General features: G+C 39.7%; 1 protein-coding gene across 1 annotated transcript in view; it reads right to left on the bottom strand.

Moving 5' to 3' along the window:
• The window catches only part of armc10 (armadillo repeat containing 10), a 32397-nt gene extending 24993 nt beyond the window's left edge, over positions 1-7404 (bottom strand). The window contains exons 1-2 of the mRNA XM_028811628.2: positions 7050-7404; positions 2586-2731 (exon numbers count right to left, since the gene is read on the bottom strand). Of these exons, the coding sequence (XP_028667461.2) occupies positions 2586-2731; positions 7050-7275 (372 nt within the window). The 5' untranslated portion in view covers positions 7276-7404. The remainder of the gene's footprint in view (positions 1-2585; positions 2732-7049) is intronic.
• Between the last annotated feature and the right edge of the window lie 10959 nt (positions 7405-18363).

Consider the following 18363-nt stretch of genomic DNA (forward strand, 5'->3'; position numbering starts at 1 on the left):
GAAAACATCATTCCATGGGGTGTGCTTACACTTTCACTTGAGTGTAATTACTCTGGGGGTCATGATTAATGATTAATCTATCATGATAACCCACACAAGGAAGTTGTATCTTACTCAATTAGAAGAACCCTAACTCATCTATCTACTGTATCAGAACATAAAAAGAATGTTATATATTTTACTTAAAATTATGAACAATTTAAATCCAATTTATAAAGAACCATCCAAACCATTCTTAAGAATCCTGAATGCATTTATTAATGCTTTTTACAATTAACTCAATCACTGTTGAAATGTACATATTTTGTGTGTTTATTACTTCACATTAGAACTTTCTTTCTCTGCTTTTTCGATGGCTAGGGGAAGAAGCTTCTGACCTGAACTAATCTGATTAAGATGTTGTGCTATATACTGATCAGCCACAACATTAAAACCACCTTCCTAATACTCTGTAGGAATTCCTTGTGCCACGAAAACAGTTGTCCAGGTATGGAATCTACAAGACCTCTGAAGGTGTAGCAGTAGATCCTTTAAGTCCAGTAAGCTGTGAGGTGGGCCTCCATGGATCAGACTTGTTTTTCCAGCACATAAAACAGAAATCTGTGAAATTTAGAGGCCAAGTCAACACCTTGAACTCTCTGTCATGCTCCTCAAAGCATTCCTGAACAATTTATGCAGTGCGGCAGGGGTGCATTATCCTACTGAAAGAAGCCACAGCCATCAGGAAATACAGTTGCCATGAAGAGGTGTATGTGGTCTGCAACAATCTTTAGTGAGGTGATATGTGTCAAAATAAACAAGGGGGCTCCGCCCCCTGCTCGCTTCGCTCGCCTACCCCCAGCGTTGGGTATCCTGAAATACATTAGTTGAGCTCGTTCGTTTTGGAGCCGTGCCCGCTTTGCCCGCGGCATTTCAGACGCACGTTGTAGGCGCCTGCGTTCATTGATTTTATCCAGGCGGGCTCGTGTTTGTATATCCGTCAGTCAAGCTCGTTCGTTTTGAACCCATGCCTGCTTTGCTTCCGCAGTTTCAGACGCGCGTTGTAGGCGCCTGCGTTCATTGATCTTATCCAGATGGGCTCGTGTTTGTATCGTTGAGCTGTATTGTGTTTGAATTTGGTGTAAAGCGTTCAGCAGTTTGTACAATCCCAAGCAGCACATTATTCCTAACTTCACTCCGCAGTAGTGCCACTCACAATATGGCGGTGACGCCTGCACCTTCACTCCGCAGTAGTGCCACTCACAATATGGCGGTGACGCCTGCGCCTTCCGTACTATCTTTGTGGACCTGTGGGGCCTCCGTAGCCTCTCACGTTTGACTCTGGGGTGCAGCGCAGAATCCTCTTTTGTGTGTGGCTGTGTCGTTAGTCGTTAGCTATGGGCACGTTGTTGCTTCATTTCTCATTCACGTTAGTTGAGCTCTTTCGTTCTTGGGCCATGTCTCCTTCATTTGCGGTGGATAAGACTTCGCTTGCGGTTTATGAGACGCGCGCCTGCGCAGTACGTCTCATGGTCCCATCGCCGTGTACCTCCGTCCATATCCGGTTTATTCTCGGTTAGTAATATGGATGCCAGGACCCAAGGTTTCCCATCAGAACATTGCCCAGAGCATCACACCTCCTCCTCCAGCTTGCCTTCTTCCAATAGTGCATCCTGCTAAAATCTCTTCCTCAGGTAAATGACGCACATACACCGAGCTGTTCAAATGACCTGAAAGAAAACATGATCGATCAGACCTGGCCACCTTCTTCCACTGCACCATGGTCCAGTTCACGTGTCTGATGCAGGCACTTTAGGTGGTGGATAGGGGCCAGCATGGGCACTCTGAATGATCTGCAGCTATGTAGCCTCATATGCACCAAGCTGCAATGCACTGTACTGTGTATTCTGACGCTTTTTTTTCATGACCAGCATTAAGCCGTTTTGGAATTTGTGCTAGTAGTAGCTTTTCTGTGAGATCGAACCAGATGAGCTAGACTTTACTCCCGATTTGCATCAATGAGACTTGGATGGCAATGATACTGTCACCGGTTCACCAGTTGTCATTCCTTGGACCACTTTTGGTAAGTAATAACCACTGCACAGTGGGAACACCCCATTAGACCTGCTGTTTTGGAGATCCTCTGACCGAGTCGTCTAGCTGTCACAATTTGGCCCTTGTCAAAATTACTCATATCTTTACACTTGCCCATTTTTCCTGTTTCCAATACATCATGTTTACTTGCCTCCTAATATGTACAACACCTTGACAGGTGCCAGTGTAACAAGAGAATCAATGTTATTTATTTCACCTGTCAATGCTATAATATAATATACAGTAAGTGGTCAATGGTTGTAACATTGTGGCTGATTGGTGTCTTACTTGTAAATTAATTTATGCGCTTTCATGGAATACTTACAAATGTCAAAATTAAAAAGAAATTAATTAAAAAATAAACATGAAACAACTATTTAGGAGATAAAACTACATCATTTTGGGTATTCAAGAGTTTACTGTTTAACAGAATCATAATCTAAAGGCACATAGGTTTACAAAAATACAAGCTTCTAAACATCAACAGACACATTGCTGTTATAATCACTGACCTGATTAACAGAGAAAGCTGCACTGTTTCCCAAAGTCACTAATGCCTTTTTCCTACTAGATGGGTCCAAACTGGTCTGAAGCAAAAGTATCAGCATTTTTAGATGCTCTGGTTCCAGGTTGCTTGCAGACTTAGAAGTAAATGCATCTGTAAAAATGTAACGTTGTTATTGAGAAGAATGGACAATAATACATTATCTTATCTCTCTATTATTAAAAAAAATCTTTGTGAGGGAGATTAGGGAGTCGAGACATGATCTTCTCAGAAGACAATTTGAAGTCCCGCGAGAGACATATTAACTTGCTTCCAGCTCTTAAAACGACAAGCAAAACACGCAGCTCACCAGCAGCAGAAGCCCAGCAGATGATCCACCCGCTTCTCCTTGCGTGCGTTCAGCCACCCTAACCCCCTCCCCTTCACAATGCGAGCGGCAGAGAAGCGAAGTGGCAAAAGGACAGCTGCTGTACAGGCTTTAAAATGATCGACGGGCAGCGCAACAGCAGCAGAAAGACAGCAGATTATCCAATGGCATCTCCTTAACATGCGTTCGGCCACCCCCCCTTCACAACGCGAGCAGCGTTATACATCCTGCGAGAAACAGATTTAACCACGCCAGGGGCCGGAAATAAAGGACAAGTATTGTTTTTACGTCACATGAGACAAAGCCGTGAGCCATCATTTAAAACAAGTCCACGAACATCTAACCTAGCAGTTGTTGGATTGCTGTTGGCAGACACACTTCATGTGCTCCCAGCTCTTAAAACAACGACAAGCGACATGCAAAACACGCAGCTCGCCAGCAGCAGCAAGCCATCAGATAATCTGACTGCTTCTCCTTAGCGTGTGTTCAGCCGCACCTCCTTCACAACACGAGCAGCGTTATACGTCCTGCGAGAAAGAGATGTAACCATGCCCAGAGCCAGAAATAAAGGACAAGTATTGTTTTGACAAAAGTTTTAAAGTAAAAGTTAAAATAATGCATATGTAATAATTCCCATGAAACTAACAATCTCTTTAAATTGTATATCTGACAAATGTGTAGTGTTAAGAATTTCTAGTGACAGAAAGTTAGTATATCTTTTGTTGCTATGTTCTCAATGGAAAAGTGATATACAGTGCATCCGGAAAGTATTCACAGCGCATCACTTTTTTCACATTTTGTTATGTTACAGCCTTATTCCAAAATGGATTAAATTCATTTTTTTCCTCAGAATTCTACACACAACACCCCATAATGACAACGTGAAAAAAGTTTACTTGAGGTTTTTTCAAATTTATTAAAAATAAAAAAACTGAGAAATCACATCTACATAAGTATTCACAGCCTTTGCTCAATACTTTGTCGATGCACCTTTGGCAGCAATTACAGCCTCAAGTCTTTTTGAATATGATGCCACAAGCTTGGCACACCTATCCTTGGCCAGTTTCGCCCATTCCTCTTTGCAGCACCTCTCAAGCTCCATCAGGTTGGATGCGAAGCGTCGGTGCACAGCCATTTTAAGATCTCTCCAGAGATGTTAAATCGGATTCAAGTCTGGGCTCTGGCTGGGCCACTCCAGGACATTCACAGAGTTGTTCTGAAGCCACTCCTTTGATATCTTGGCTGTGTGCTTAGGGTCGTTGTCCTGCAGAAAGATGAACCGTCGCCCCAGTCTGAGGTCAAGAGCGCTCTGGAGCAGGTTTTCATCCAGGATGTCTCTGTACATTGCTGCAGTCATCTTTCCCTTTATCCTGACTAGTCTCCCAGTTCCTGCCGCTGAAAAACATCCCCACTGCATGATGCTGACACCACCATGCTTCACTGTAGGGATGGTGCCAGGTTTTCCCCAAATGTGACGCCTGGCATTCACACCAAAGAGTTCAATCTTTGTCTCATCTGACCAGAGAATTTTGATTCTCATGGTCTGAGAGTCCTTCAGGTGCGTTTTGGCAAACTCCAGGTGGGCTGCCATGTACCTTTTACTAAGGAGTGGCTTCCGTCTGGCCACTCTACCATACAGGCCTCATTGGTGGATTGCTGCAGAGATGGTTGTCCTTCTGGAAGGTTCTCCTCTCTCCACAGAGGACCTCTGACAGTGTGACCATCGGGTTCTTGGTCACCTCCCTGACTAAGGCCCGTCTCCCCCGATCGCTCAGTTTAGATGGCCGGCCAGCTCTAGGAAGAGTCGTGATGGTTTCGAACTTCTTCCACTTACGGATGATGGAGGCCACTGTGCTCATTGGGACCTTCAAAGCAGCAGACAATTTTCTGTAACCTTCCCCAAATTTGTGTCTCGAAACAATCCTGTCTCGGAGGTCTACAGACAATTCCTTTGACTTCATGCTTGGTTTGTGCTCTGACATGAACTGTCAACTGTGGGACCTTACATAGACAGGTGTGTGCCTTTCCAAATCATGTCCAATCAACTGAATTTACCACAGGTGGACTCCAATTAAGCTGCAGAAACATCTCAAGGATGATCGGGGGAAACAGGATGCACCTGAGCTCAACTTTGAGCTTCATGGCAAAGGCTGTGAATACTTATGTACATGTGCTTTCTCAATTTTTTTATTTTAATAAATTTGCAAAAACCTCAAGTAAACTTTTTTCACGTTGTCATTATGGGGTGTTGTGTGTAGAATTCTGAGGAAAAAAATGAATTTAATCCATTTTGGAATAAGGCTGTAACATAACAAAATGTGGAAAAAGTGATGCGCTGTGAATACTTTCCGGATGCACTGTATTTAAGCAAACTGGGAGACCTTCACTAATTGCATACAAAAAGAAGTTTAGTAAGTGCAGAGTAAATGAAAGATCCATGTGTGCTGTAAGCAAGCACTTGCAAAGAAAAAAAAATAAGCACCTAATAAAACTGTAAAGCTAAAAATATTAGATACTGAGCAACCGATTTTAAAATGTGCTGTACATATAAATTCTACTCTATTTCTTGCATTGCATTTATTTATACATTAATTATACACAACAGTCTTCAAACTCTTTTTGACACCCCTTCTACAGGAGACTATCTGCTTTCTATCTTTTTGACACCCCTTCTACAGGAGACTATCTGCTTTCTAGCATTTTTTTTCTTTCTGCATCATTTGCTTTTAAATTTAACAAGAAAGAGAACTCTAGATTACAGACTCCCAGAATGAGGTGACCATTTAAGAGAATCAGCCGTGAATAATACATAAACAGGCCAGTTGACAGGCCCATGAAATTACTCATTAGCCAGCCAGACAAATATCTCCATGGACAGAATTGCCATGTGCACATTTGTAAATTCTTCTGCCATAATATAAGTATTCTATTACGCCAGAAAATATTGTCCTACTGCAAAAGACACTGGAGCCGTTGGCTGCAGTAGCAAGTGCAAAAGTGAATGTTTGTTAATTTTACCAGTAGAAACTGTTTTCCTGCTGTAATGTAATCTGTAGACATTTCTGGAGGAGAGGTTTGTATTTTGAAGGAAAAAAAAAAGTTTGCTAAAGACAGAAGAATACACAACTGTTAACTTGGTGTGTTCTATATCTGTTTCCTTTTGAAATTATGTGCAGTTGTCTTTAAAAATACCAGAACCTGCTTGCTTTCTTAAGTGAGACAGTACATACCCCTAAGTTCCACATGTGCTTAATATATTTCATAGTTAATTACCCTGTTAGTGTCTCTGTGAAAAATTATGACCAAATTAGAAGTGAATAAAGAAAAAAAAAGACATTTCCACCTGGGGTCCTCACATTTCAACAGCTTGATCAATGACTGGTTAAAAAGCTTGCCTATGGTCACAAAGTGTGCCAATGTCAAGTGCCACTCCGTTAAGGCACACAAAGGGACACACTGAAAATCCCCTTCATCTTGGGCCAATTTAAAGAAACATGAACAAGTAACTCATACGTCTTTTGTGATATGGAAGGCAACTGCTACACCTGAAGTTGGAGTAAAGTAGCACACTTTACACAACCATGACTTTTTAAACATTATTTACTATGTGTTAATACTCAACATTATTAAAAGAAGAAAAATTACCTGCAAATGCAACATACAAAATTACACTTAAAATAAAAACGTTTTTTCTATCATAATTTGATTGTTAGAGGCCAGTATTTCTTAAATGCAAGCATTATATAATCATAATAATTTTGATCCACTAAATGTATTATTTCAAACTCCGTAGGGTGTGGAGTCCTGGAGCATTTGCCAACGTACAACAAACTTGTATCAAATTATTTTGTGTAATCGATGTTCTGATACTAGGACTAGAGCACAAAGGTTTAGAAAATTGATGGACTAAATGTACAGTTATAAAACATTCAACACTTTAACACCTCTGTTCGTTGTTTTCATTGAAATCACGCTGCAGCTTGACAAGTAACATACAACTGTAAGGGTAAAGGTTCGGATGCCGTTATCTCAACTACACTTAAACCCACGCGTCCACCGAGTGGTTGCCTAAATAGTAGACCACTGCCCTAAAATAACAATTACCATGTGACTCGTCGCTAGGAATTACAGACAAACCCGACACTTTATCCAGCAAACCTCTTTCCTGCCGTGCAGCTTCAACAGAACGGCCGTCCTGTAATGACTTTCTTAGACAAGAATTGCAGAAAACCAGTTTGTACAGTCCGTAAGAAACGCCTGCTCCGGCCAGCACAGCCAAAGCCACTTTAGAACTTGAGAGTTTCCAGATACCACCGCTGTTTTCACCCATGGTTGTCTATAGGATATCCTTTGTTTTATAAAATGGAATTGTAAATATTTCTATTAAACAGTATCTGTCAATTCCCGCTCCATCCTTTTACTGGGAGCGGATGCGCGGCATGACAATTCTTTACTGCGGCAGAACTGGACGACTACAATCTTTTCCGGAGTTTGCTTGAACTTTACCAAACCAACCCAGAGACGCAAGTCGAGTGCGCGGATGCAGATTATGCAGACTGAGGTCATAAAGGATAAAAAGAACAAAAGCCTGTGAAATACTGAAATGGTATTTATCCATCTTCCAAACCCATTATAGATCTTGTAAATAAGTAGCAGGATTAAGTATACATAAAGACGTGTGTCAAGGAAAATGTGGGGACTGTAGCTCTTGTTAAACACATCGGACGTCTTGACAGGATGGTGTAAATTAATTTTTTATGTTTTCCGGTACCTGCTACTGGGCATTTAACAATGACCGTTTTCAAAGCGCCCCTCGCCTTTTGTGTTGACTTTAAGTTTAGGAAAGGCAAACTGAGAACAACTTATGTTACTGAAACCAATCCAAGAAAATTACCTTAACCACAAAAATCAGACTTTTGATAAATAAGGAATTTGGTATAATGTTGACATATCTATTATTATGGCTGTCTCCGACCTCTTGGGCCCTTATTTCAGTTCCTAGAGATGGTGATTTGCAACTGCAAATTGTGGGTAGAATTGTTCACTGGTGGTTTATTCTTCCCTAGTGGTGTATGTAGTGATGGCTAGCACCTATGGCCCTAAACTGGTGAAATGAGAACCTTCTCCAAAATGGCATCCTAGTCTATTGTAGCATTGCATCATGTACCAGCTTAGTCTAGGCCAATTTACTGTTGCCAGTTGACAACAAAGGATGGAACAGCAGTTGATGCTACTGCTTCATGGCTCAAAGGACCCAAGTTTCATTCCCACACAATTGAACCCAAGCTGTACTGCGCATGATTTTGAGAAACCTATGCACACACCCACACTCAAGTCATAACAGGCCCTGATTTTGCAGATTAAAGTAAATTTATGCCTTTGGGACTTGGGAGGAAAACCCATGCAGACACAGGGGAACATGTAAACTTCCCCCAGACATGTCACTGGAACTATAAGACAGCATTAAAATTTCACATAATCTAAAACTTTTAGAATTCTTCAAAAAAGATAATCATACAAGCTCAGTTCATTGTCACTTGCTCAATTAGGCATGTTGAGGAAAAAACATTCCTCTATTTTCAATGAAGTCATTCACAGAGACCAGATGCAAATGCAGAGCAATTCCTTATTTACACATAGATATGCACAAATATCTCAGTCTATGGAGTGAGCAATCAAGAAAACATTTCATTCCCTTTTATACTTTCCCATTACCACTACCTTATCTAATACATCACATCATCTGACTCTTAATATGCAGAATTCTATCATCTTAGCCAATCAACTACAGCCACTAGCAGATTTGTATACATGTTGATTCTTTATTCTAAACACCACTTCATTAATATTGGTGTCCAACAGGTTTTCCCATTGATTTTATCACTGCTTCACAACAGGGGTTTTTGGGCTCACTAATTTAAACTAAAGCACACATTTTAATATTTTGAATATTTGACAAAAAAATTGTTTATTATACACTCCTTCCTCATGAAATAAATCATTGCATTTGTTATGAACACCTCAAAATTAGGGTGGCTTATGCTAATTCAGACTTTTTTTTTGGTTAATATCCTAACTTGACCACTCAGTACACAAACACTTCTCATCAGGTTTAGATTCAGTAGAAGACACAACTAGAGAAGAAATGTAGAATAATGATGAAGATATCAGTTGTGTTAAGACTTGATGCTTAATGCCATGTGCTAGTCTCTCACTGCATAGTCAAACCACTAATTGTAAAATGCTCATACACCCAGAGGCAATTTTAAAAACTGTGGGGTCCCTATGCAAAAAAAACTCCACGGGGGCCTCCCCAACTCACTCTCCTCCAAGTCTCAACATGGTACAATTTATTACAATTATTTTAGCACAAAGTCATGCGAGACAAGGCAGTGAGACAAAAGGACAGCTGCTGTACGGGCTTTTAAATGATAGATGTGCAGCTCGCCAGCAGATGATCAGAACGCATCTCCTTAGTGTGTGTTCAGCGCCCCCGCCCCCCCCCCCCCCCCCCCTTCACAACACGAGCAGCAGAGACACGAAGTGGCAAAAGAACAGCTGCTGTGCAGGCTTTATAATGATCGACTCACAGCATGACAAGCAGAACACGCAGCTCGCCAGCAGCAGCAGCATGACCGCAGCTGATCTGACCGCATCTCCTTAGCATGTGTTCAGCCCCCCCACTTCACAGCGCGAGCAGCGTTATATGTCCCGCAAGAAAGAGATTTAACCATGCCCGGGGCCAGAAATAAAGGACAAAGAGTAGATGACAAAGTAGAACGTTGTAAAGAGTTCATAAATGTTGGTGCGGTACACATGCACAGCTGGTTGGAGATAATGGAAATATGAAAATTCAAAAGTCTCAAAAAAGGATAGGAAAGATTGCATTAGCGCAAACAAATGGAAATTATTACTTTGTGAAATAACGGAACAGCGAAAATAGATCGAATATATTGTTCGGATTTAAACTTTTAAGTCGGAGATTTGTAGATCATCTAATTCATGTTGCCAGCGAGAATTAAAAGATTAAAAAAAAAATTGTTGCGTATGAAGTCCAGTGAGACGGAGACTTTTAACATGAGATTCTTTCAAGTCACGCCCTACTTACAACTATTTTCAAACAAGACCACGGTCATCTAACCTCTCAGTTGTGTGAATGTTTTTGTCAGACACACTTCCTGCACTCTCAGCTCTTATAAATTTTGACAGGACAATAATTTTATATGTTCTAGATGACACATCAAAGACAAAGCGAAGAAGAAAGAGCAAGGACAAGCATTTGAGAAAGTCGTTTTATTTATTAGAGAGAAAGAAACGATATTCACTCACAGGCAGATATATGTTGCGTTGTCATTGTCCAAACATGGAATCAAAATTCAATACGATCTTGAAGAAAAGTTAATTCCAAATATTGTTTTTACAAAAGTTTTAAAGTAAAAGTGAAAATAATACATATGTAACAATTCCCATGAAAATAACAATCTCTTTAAATTGTACAGTATATCAAACCCGGGGTGGGCGAGCGAAGCGAGCAGGGGAAATAAAACAGCAACAAATACAACATTTTTACAGAAAACAGAAAACCAATAATAATGATGTAGATTTTAAAAATCTAAATTAGTGAGAAAGTTAAATAAATTCAAATAAATAGTGCACATGGTGATTAAAAACATATACAAATTGCACATCTTAATATTTAAATGATAAAGTAAAAGTGCAAATAATAGAATTTTTATTTTTAAATTGCACTAAAGATATTACCCTAACTTTCAAAATTGCTATTTGCAGGCTTTGGCTAAAGCACATGCAGCCACTGTGTTCCTCCTGGTCCAAAGACCTTTGAACACTGCTCTGTATTGAAAGTATTGGTCGGGCTGGAAGCCTCTCGTGACACATGGTTAAAGATGAAAAAGTTCTCTTTCCTGAGGTAACAGTGATAAGAAGAGTCAGGACTGCTGAGGGACTAAATTTTGATTTATCACACCCCCATCTCACTCTTACCCATTCACCCTATGGCTGCATTGGTACTGCTGTTTTTCTCCATGCACTGAAGCTGAATCAGAAATGGCTGAACTGTCTAAACAAACTTAGTCAATCCAATTTTTCCTTCTATATATCCGCTCCATGCTTTATGAAATCACTCTCTTTACAACCAATTTTTACTAAAAAAGTAATGTTCATCACATTCTGTACACTCTTGCATTTGGGCCCCCTTACTGGGGTTTCCAATTGTGTCTTTGTAGTGTGTAGATACTATTTCTATGCTTCAAGGGGGGGTTCCTGCACATTTGTCATTACAATGAGTGCCTATCTAAATGGAACACATTCGGGGGCCCTCTCCAATTTCGGGGCCCTAGAAAATTGCCTGTCCTGTCGTAACACCTCTGCATACACCCTTCTCAATAAAAATGGATCTCACCTTGTTACTGTTAGTATCTTTCTCTAACCCTGAGTCAGTTGTGCTCCAACACCATGAACTGTAACTTTGTGCCTGGTGGTGAAAATGTCTGAGATTGACTTTGCTCCTGTTTTATCCAGGGGCGTTGTTAGCATTAGCACTTACTGTATTAGGGACTTGATTTTGAAAATGGGGACGCATGAGATTTTTGTTGAGGGTTTTAGGGTTGGATGTCCCCAGTGGGTTTTTGCGTGAATCATTTATACATTTCAGAACAAAGGAAGAGAGGAAGAGGGGCTTGGTTGTCGAAAATCAGGGGCTGGACACCTGCGATAATAGAAAGGGGGAGTGCTGTGCTGATGATCCAGGGCTGAAAGCTTGAGATTAAGGACTAAAGTCCTGGGGCCTCATATATAAACAGTGCGTACGCACAAAAATGTTACATGCGAACGTTTCCACGCTCAAATCGTGATGTATAAAACCTTAACTTGGCGTAAAGCCACGCACATTTCCACTGTAGCTCATACCCTGTCGTACGTAAGTTCTCTGCTCGGTTTTGCAGACTGGCAGAACCCAGCGTCAAAGCAGTGCTACTGTTCCTGTGTGGTCACCCTTTCTTTCTTAGATCCATATTCCTGACGCGGCTTTATAAATACACTGAAACTAACTGCATATTGTTTATTAGTGTAATGCATCTGATTGTAATTAACCTGTAACAATATAATGGTCCAGGAAATAGCCATAGTATTCCAAATACCATAACTGCTTTAGCGTTGTTACTCTCACTGCACCTTCTTTTTCTTCTTTCAGCTGCTCCTGTTAAGGGTTGCCACTGCGGATCATCTTTTTCCATATTACTCTCACTGCACCACTCGGAGTATTTATATCACTGTATCTGAGTTTGTAATCACAGCAGCAGCTGATCGGAAAGAGAATTATCGGGATACAGCATCAAGCACACGTTGCCTCAGCCATGGCAAAACGCTTCAGAGCCTTTCCTGTACGGACCTTGCGGTTCAGAAACAGTTTCATCCCAAGAACTTTAAACGCACTCAGTCGGTCCATCAAGTGCTCCTTGTAGAACTGTTTGTACTTATTAGTACAATTACCTTACTGTAAACTTGTACAACAGTTATAATATTGCACAACCTGCGCCACTTTATAAAGCGCGTATTTACATATGATGACGGTATCATTTTTAAGATGAAATGCAGCAAAATATGTTTATTATATTATACAGATAAAACTTTAACTTCATTTAAATAATCTATATTGTTAATAATCAAACATGTGAGGACACAGTGCTGCAGCGCTGGCTAGTTCACGGATTATTCTATACCTCGTGCTTTATTCTTGCTGGGCTGGCGCGACACTGGTAGGATAGATAGATAGAATAATTAAACACGTACTATGAAGATATTTCAATGTTCCTTAAACGTTTTGAAGAATCGTCGTTCTAAGCTTACAGATGGCTTAACGTCTATTACAGAACTGATTGTGTGGCGATTGGGTATTTGGAGAAAGAAAAGTAAGGACAAGAATTGGAGGTTAGTATGTTTGAAAGAGACAGTACTGCTGCGATAAATTATTTCATTGAAGGTCACACATGGCGCAGCAAGCATCTTGCGTGAGACATGAACAAGCACTGCGCCACCGTGTTCCCATGTTTAATAACATGCTTTCATTCCTATCATCATGATAAAGATATCCCGTATACATCTCATTATTCTAATTATTCTGAGAGCTGTAATATCATGAATATAATGGATTCTGTGTCCTGTCGGAGAAAGAGAAAGCCCGTTTAAGAAGCAAATAGTGATTCACACACATAGAGTACATAGAAGATCAAATACAGAACAAAGCATTTAATGTGCTACTTTAGTTACGATGGGATTTGAGAAACTAGTAAATTAAACGATGTTAAGATGAAGTTTATGATGTTCTACTTTAATGGCAAAATAAACTGCGTGATTAAAGTGGAAATTTCGAGATTAAAGTTGACATTTCGTGCTTTTTTCCCACTGTGTGCCTATTTTTTTTATCTGTACCCTAATAAGCTTTCATATGACACTCAGACGGTGGGCTGTGACTCGCCTTTTCACGGCGACTTTGATATTTGACAACTTTTTTTTTATTTCGGGAACTGTGCGACTTTGTGAACTTGAGCTTTTGAGTTTCTCCAACACTCTGTCACTTAATCAACTTCCTTTTGTTGATTATACCACTGTTTAAACAAACAAATAGTACTTTTTTCTTTGCCTCTACTTGGTATTCACATAAATTCTTATATTTTCCCCCGTGTTTTTCCCATTGTCTTTTCACAGAAGGCTGAGCTTAAGGGCTATTTATATTGATTTGCATATTCAAAGAGGCATAATTCTGGGAGGAGTTGGGGCAGGACAGCAGGTGTGTGCATGTGCATTACTTTTCACGCTGATCACGATTTATGTAGCGGAAGAACGTGGAAGTTGGCGAACGCACAGATTCCTGTATCTGGATTTTTTTGTGCGTAAGTACATTTCCGCTTTTGTGCTTACGTCATGTTATAGTGCGAATTCTGCGCACGGCGTTATGCATGAGGCCCCTGGAATCTGCTCCCTTTGCCACCCCCAACTCTGATGTCACTGGTTCCATCACATCAGATTTTGGTAGTCATCAGTCTTCGGTAGTAAAGGCTCTCCCTTGGGGTACTGGTTTGCTTGGTTTTCAGATAACTTTCTTGTTACTGTTTCTAAAATTATTTAATGCCCTGGAATACGCTTAAAAAAAAACAAAAAAAACTAAGAGACTGATGGTACATTCTTCAGGTCTGTTTCATCTTTTAGAAGTTTTTCATTTTTGCATTTTGCTTGCTCTCCACCAAGGTGGCTTAGGATTATATGTTTTTGTTGCTTATACTTGCAGCCCAGGACATATATACTTGCCACTCACATCTACTGCTCAGTTTACAGGTTTACAGGGTCATTATTGTCATGGGTTCAGAGTATAGTAAAATTCTTACTTGCATGTGCTAATCAATACATCGTTACTTTCTGGTGTCATTAGTGTTATACTGTACCTACCTTAACTCAAAACTTATGTCTTTCTTTCCCAAAAACTCGCAGAACATGTTTATTATAAATGCATACAATATAAATTACAGTCAATTATGAGGTGTAGAAGGGTATTAGTGGTGTACTTTTATATATTTGTGTAGCAGCCAGGTATAACTAATAATTAATACGTAAGGTCATGCCTTCTCTGCTTTAACTGATGATGGCAATGATCGTGTCTACTTTATAGACTCAGTCCACTTCTTTCCCTTCAACAGCAGTTTATATTTTTGTGGATTCTGCTTAATGAGAACATAGGCGCTGTGAAACCTTGCCCTCTTGATGGAAATCCTCTGAAAGTAACAAAACGGAAATAGATCTTGGAAAAAGTATGTATTATGCCTTCTCCAAGATACATTTAATCATGTCAGCGCTAGACAAATAAAAAGACATACACTCTAATAAAATAAAGGTGTCAGAGGAGAACCATTTTTGGTTGTCTAAAAACCATCCACAAGAAGGTTTCAGAGAGAAGTTTTATTTATTTCAGTTGGTAACAGGTTCCATAATTATAGATATAGATTTTAAAATAACTCTTGCAACATACAAGAACACAGGCAAAGTCAGGTTTTCTTGATCTGTTGGTTTTCGGCTAGGTAGCCTCTAGACATTAAAGACTTCTTTTTTCACATATTAGGAACCTTTTCATACCCCAAAGAACCAATTGCATCTACAAAGAGCTCTTCCCATAATTAAATAGTTCTTTGTCAAGTAATAGTTCTACCAGGAACCAAAAAACTCAGTAAAATGTCATTTGAAAACCATTATTTTTAAGATTGCATCAGCACAAGGCAATGATGAAAACAGATAGGTTTGTTATGATGCAGTATTACATTATTTTATGACACATCTTGAGTTCTGTCAATTTTGTGCTTTTCCTTTACATACCATGATCAGATTATTAAATACATCTGTGAAATTAGTTGATGGAACATGCAGTAGAGAAGGAATGAGTCTTTAATTTAGCCAGTGCTGTTATAAAGACTGAAAAGCACTGTATGGTTCAGGGTACCTAGAGTTCTTAGTCCCTGCAAGACCCCTGCAACTGAAATATTACCTTGCAGGCCCAAAAACTATACCAACTGCGTATGGGTTCAGCCTCCGAATCTGAATTGTTTTAATTTTCATGAGGACCCTGCTGACTTTTGGGCCCCTGGTCCTGGGCCCAACAGGCCTGTTCAGCAATCCATGGCTGCCTGTAGTAGATCAGTGACCCATCCAGAGCTGGTTATTAATTTTAGCTCTGGCCCCCTCGACCTTGAATTGCATTAAATAGGTTTGAAAATGTTATTATATACAAGATACTCTGGATAAATATTATTACACAGTCTGGCTTTCTCATTTCCTCTAATGAGTCATACTGTCTGTCCAAATGGTTTCATAGTCTTCATATTATTTATGCGATCAATTTACTTCTATATAGAAAGTTTTCTGGGATGAATATAATGTAAATAAACAATCCTGTAGTAAATATATGCATTGGTCTATTATGGTGGCACACAGGTTAGATTTGCTGCCTTTTGTTTCTCTGGTTCAAATCCTGGGCCTGACCACAATCTGCATGTTCTCCCAGTGTTTGTGTGGGTTTTCCTACAATGTTCCAAGGCTACTGAAATTAAGTTACTGCCAGCTCTAAACTGGCCTAGTGTAAGTGAGTGTGCTCAATTTCAGCAGTAAATCCAGTCCAGTGAGAATAGGCACCAACTGCCTGTGACACTGAACAAGATAACAGGATGGCACCAGAGTAGAACGGACTTAACAAATATTATGTCCATCCAGCCATCCATTATCCAACCCACTATATCCTAATACAGGGTCACGGGGGTCTGCAGGAGCCAATCCCAGCCAGCACAGGGTGCAAGGCAGGAACAAATCCCCGGGCAGGGCACCAGCCCACCTCAGGATCACACATACTCCAAGCACAATTTAGGATCGCCAATGCACCTAACCTACACGTCTTTGGACTGTGAGAGGAAACCGGAGCACCCAGAGGAAACCCATGCAGACACGGAGAGAACATGCAAACTCCACACAGGGAGGAGCTGGGAAGTGAACCGTGCCACCCCAAATATTATGTCATTTTACAAAAAGGGTGATCTGTCTGATCTGAGTAACACAGGCCCAGTAAGCTTAACTTGCATAACAGGTAAAATGGAAGGAAATATTAAAGAAAATATCAAGCAGCAAATGTCTAGAACAGGAGAATTAGCAAAAATTCAACATGGGTTCAGATGAGGAAGGTCATGTTTAACTAATATGCTAGAATTCTGTGAGGAAGCAACAAAAGAATACAATCAAAGAGGTTTATATGATTTTCAGAAGGTTTTTGATAATGTGCCACATGAGCAGGTATTGATCAAACAAAAAAGTGGAAATTTAGAATATGGCAACTGTCTCTCAGGGTTCAGTGCTGATACCGCTGTTCTTTTTTAATATACATAAACAATCTGGATAAGAATATAATCAATAAGCTGGTGAAGTCCGCAGATGATAGCAATCTAGATGGAAGGGGAGTTGAGGCAGAATCAGCTAAATTGTTACAGAGGGACTTGGACAGCATACAGGCTTGGGGAGATTTGTGGCACATGAAACTAAGTATAAGTAGATTTAAACAATTTCATGCAGGAAGTAAAAATGTTAAATTTGAAAATACAGTGGGAAATCTGAAACTTAGCACAGAAGTGATCAAGAAGGCTAAGAGGATGTTAGGTTATGTATCACAATGTGTGGTGTACAAGACAAGGGATGTTATGCTTAAGTTATAAAACTCACTGATGAGTCCTCATCTAGAGTACTGGAGAATGTCCAGAGAAGAGTGACTGAGACTAAGAGGCATGAGCTATGAGGAGAGATTTAAGGTGACAAACCCTTTTCAGTTTAAACACATGGAGTTTAAGAGGGGACTTGATTGAAGTGTTTATAATTATAAAAGGAATTAGTAGAGTAGAACCCAGATGTTACTTTAAAATACATTCTGCAACAAGAACAAAAGACATATTTGGAAGATTGTTAGGGATAGATATTGCACAAATGTTAGAAATTGTGTTTCTTCACACAAAGAACCATAGACACATAGAATAAATTAATAAGCAGTGTGGTAGGGAGCAGGAATTTAAGGACCTTCAAACTTCAACTTGATGTTATTTTGGACAATCCAGTGAAAAGGATGGATGAGCTTGTTGGGCTGAATGTAATGTTGTCATGTTATTACTGTATACTTTAATTCAGCATTTAGGCACTTGAAATAAACAATGGTGTAATTTAAACTTTGTTATTTTTTGGCAGAAGCCCATCAAAGTAGTTTTTATAAGGAGTTGAACTGTAAAAGTAAATTATTTTTGTTGAGCTGTTTACATTTAAAGACACAAAATAATCACTGATTGATATTTGCCCCCTTTCTTGTGTATGACATTGTCCTTCAAAGAAAAGTCGTAACTTTACTAATTTTACTAACTTTAACTACTTTATTAATGCTCCTGACGCGTAAGAATTAGTAAAGTTGCTGTTACCGACTCATAATTTTACTCACAGCAGACATCATTTCGAGAATCATACATTTGTTTGCTAACGTGTAGGTATCGGGGAGCCAGTATGTCTTTTATTTGAATTCATGGTTAAATTGTTGTGTCATCAAGAGAATGTACAAAATGAATTAATCTAAGTATCCTACGCATTTGAGTGTATACAGTAGTTGATTATCGCTTCTACGAGTATACAGCAGCCAAGTCTTACTATAATTTACTACTTTCAGAAGTGTACTATCTAAAATAAAAAAAAAATCATCAAAATAAATTTTGGTTTAAAGTGTGGGAGCGTCGTGTTGTAGAATACAGCGAGAATCGCCAAACTTTAACCCCGCATTATTTTTCGCTTGTCCAGAAGGCCAGCGTTCCTTGTTGCCCAGTAACAGCAAAACAGTGGCGTCTAA

The sequence above is a fragment of the Erpetoichthys calabaricus genome, chromosome 1, assembly GCF_900747795.2.
Source record: "Erpetoichthys calabaricus chromosome 1, fErpCal1.3, whole genome shotgun sequence".
NCBI classification, from domain to species: Eukaryota; Metazoa; Chordata; class Cladistia; order Polypteriformes; family Polypteridae; genus Erpetoichthys; species Erpetoichthys calabaricus.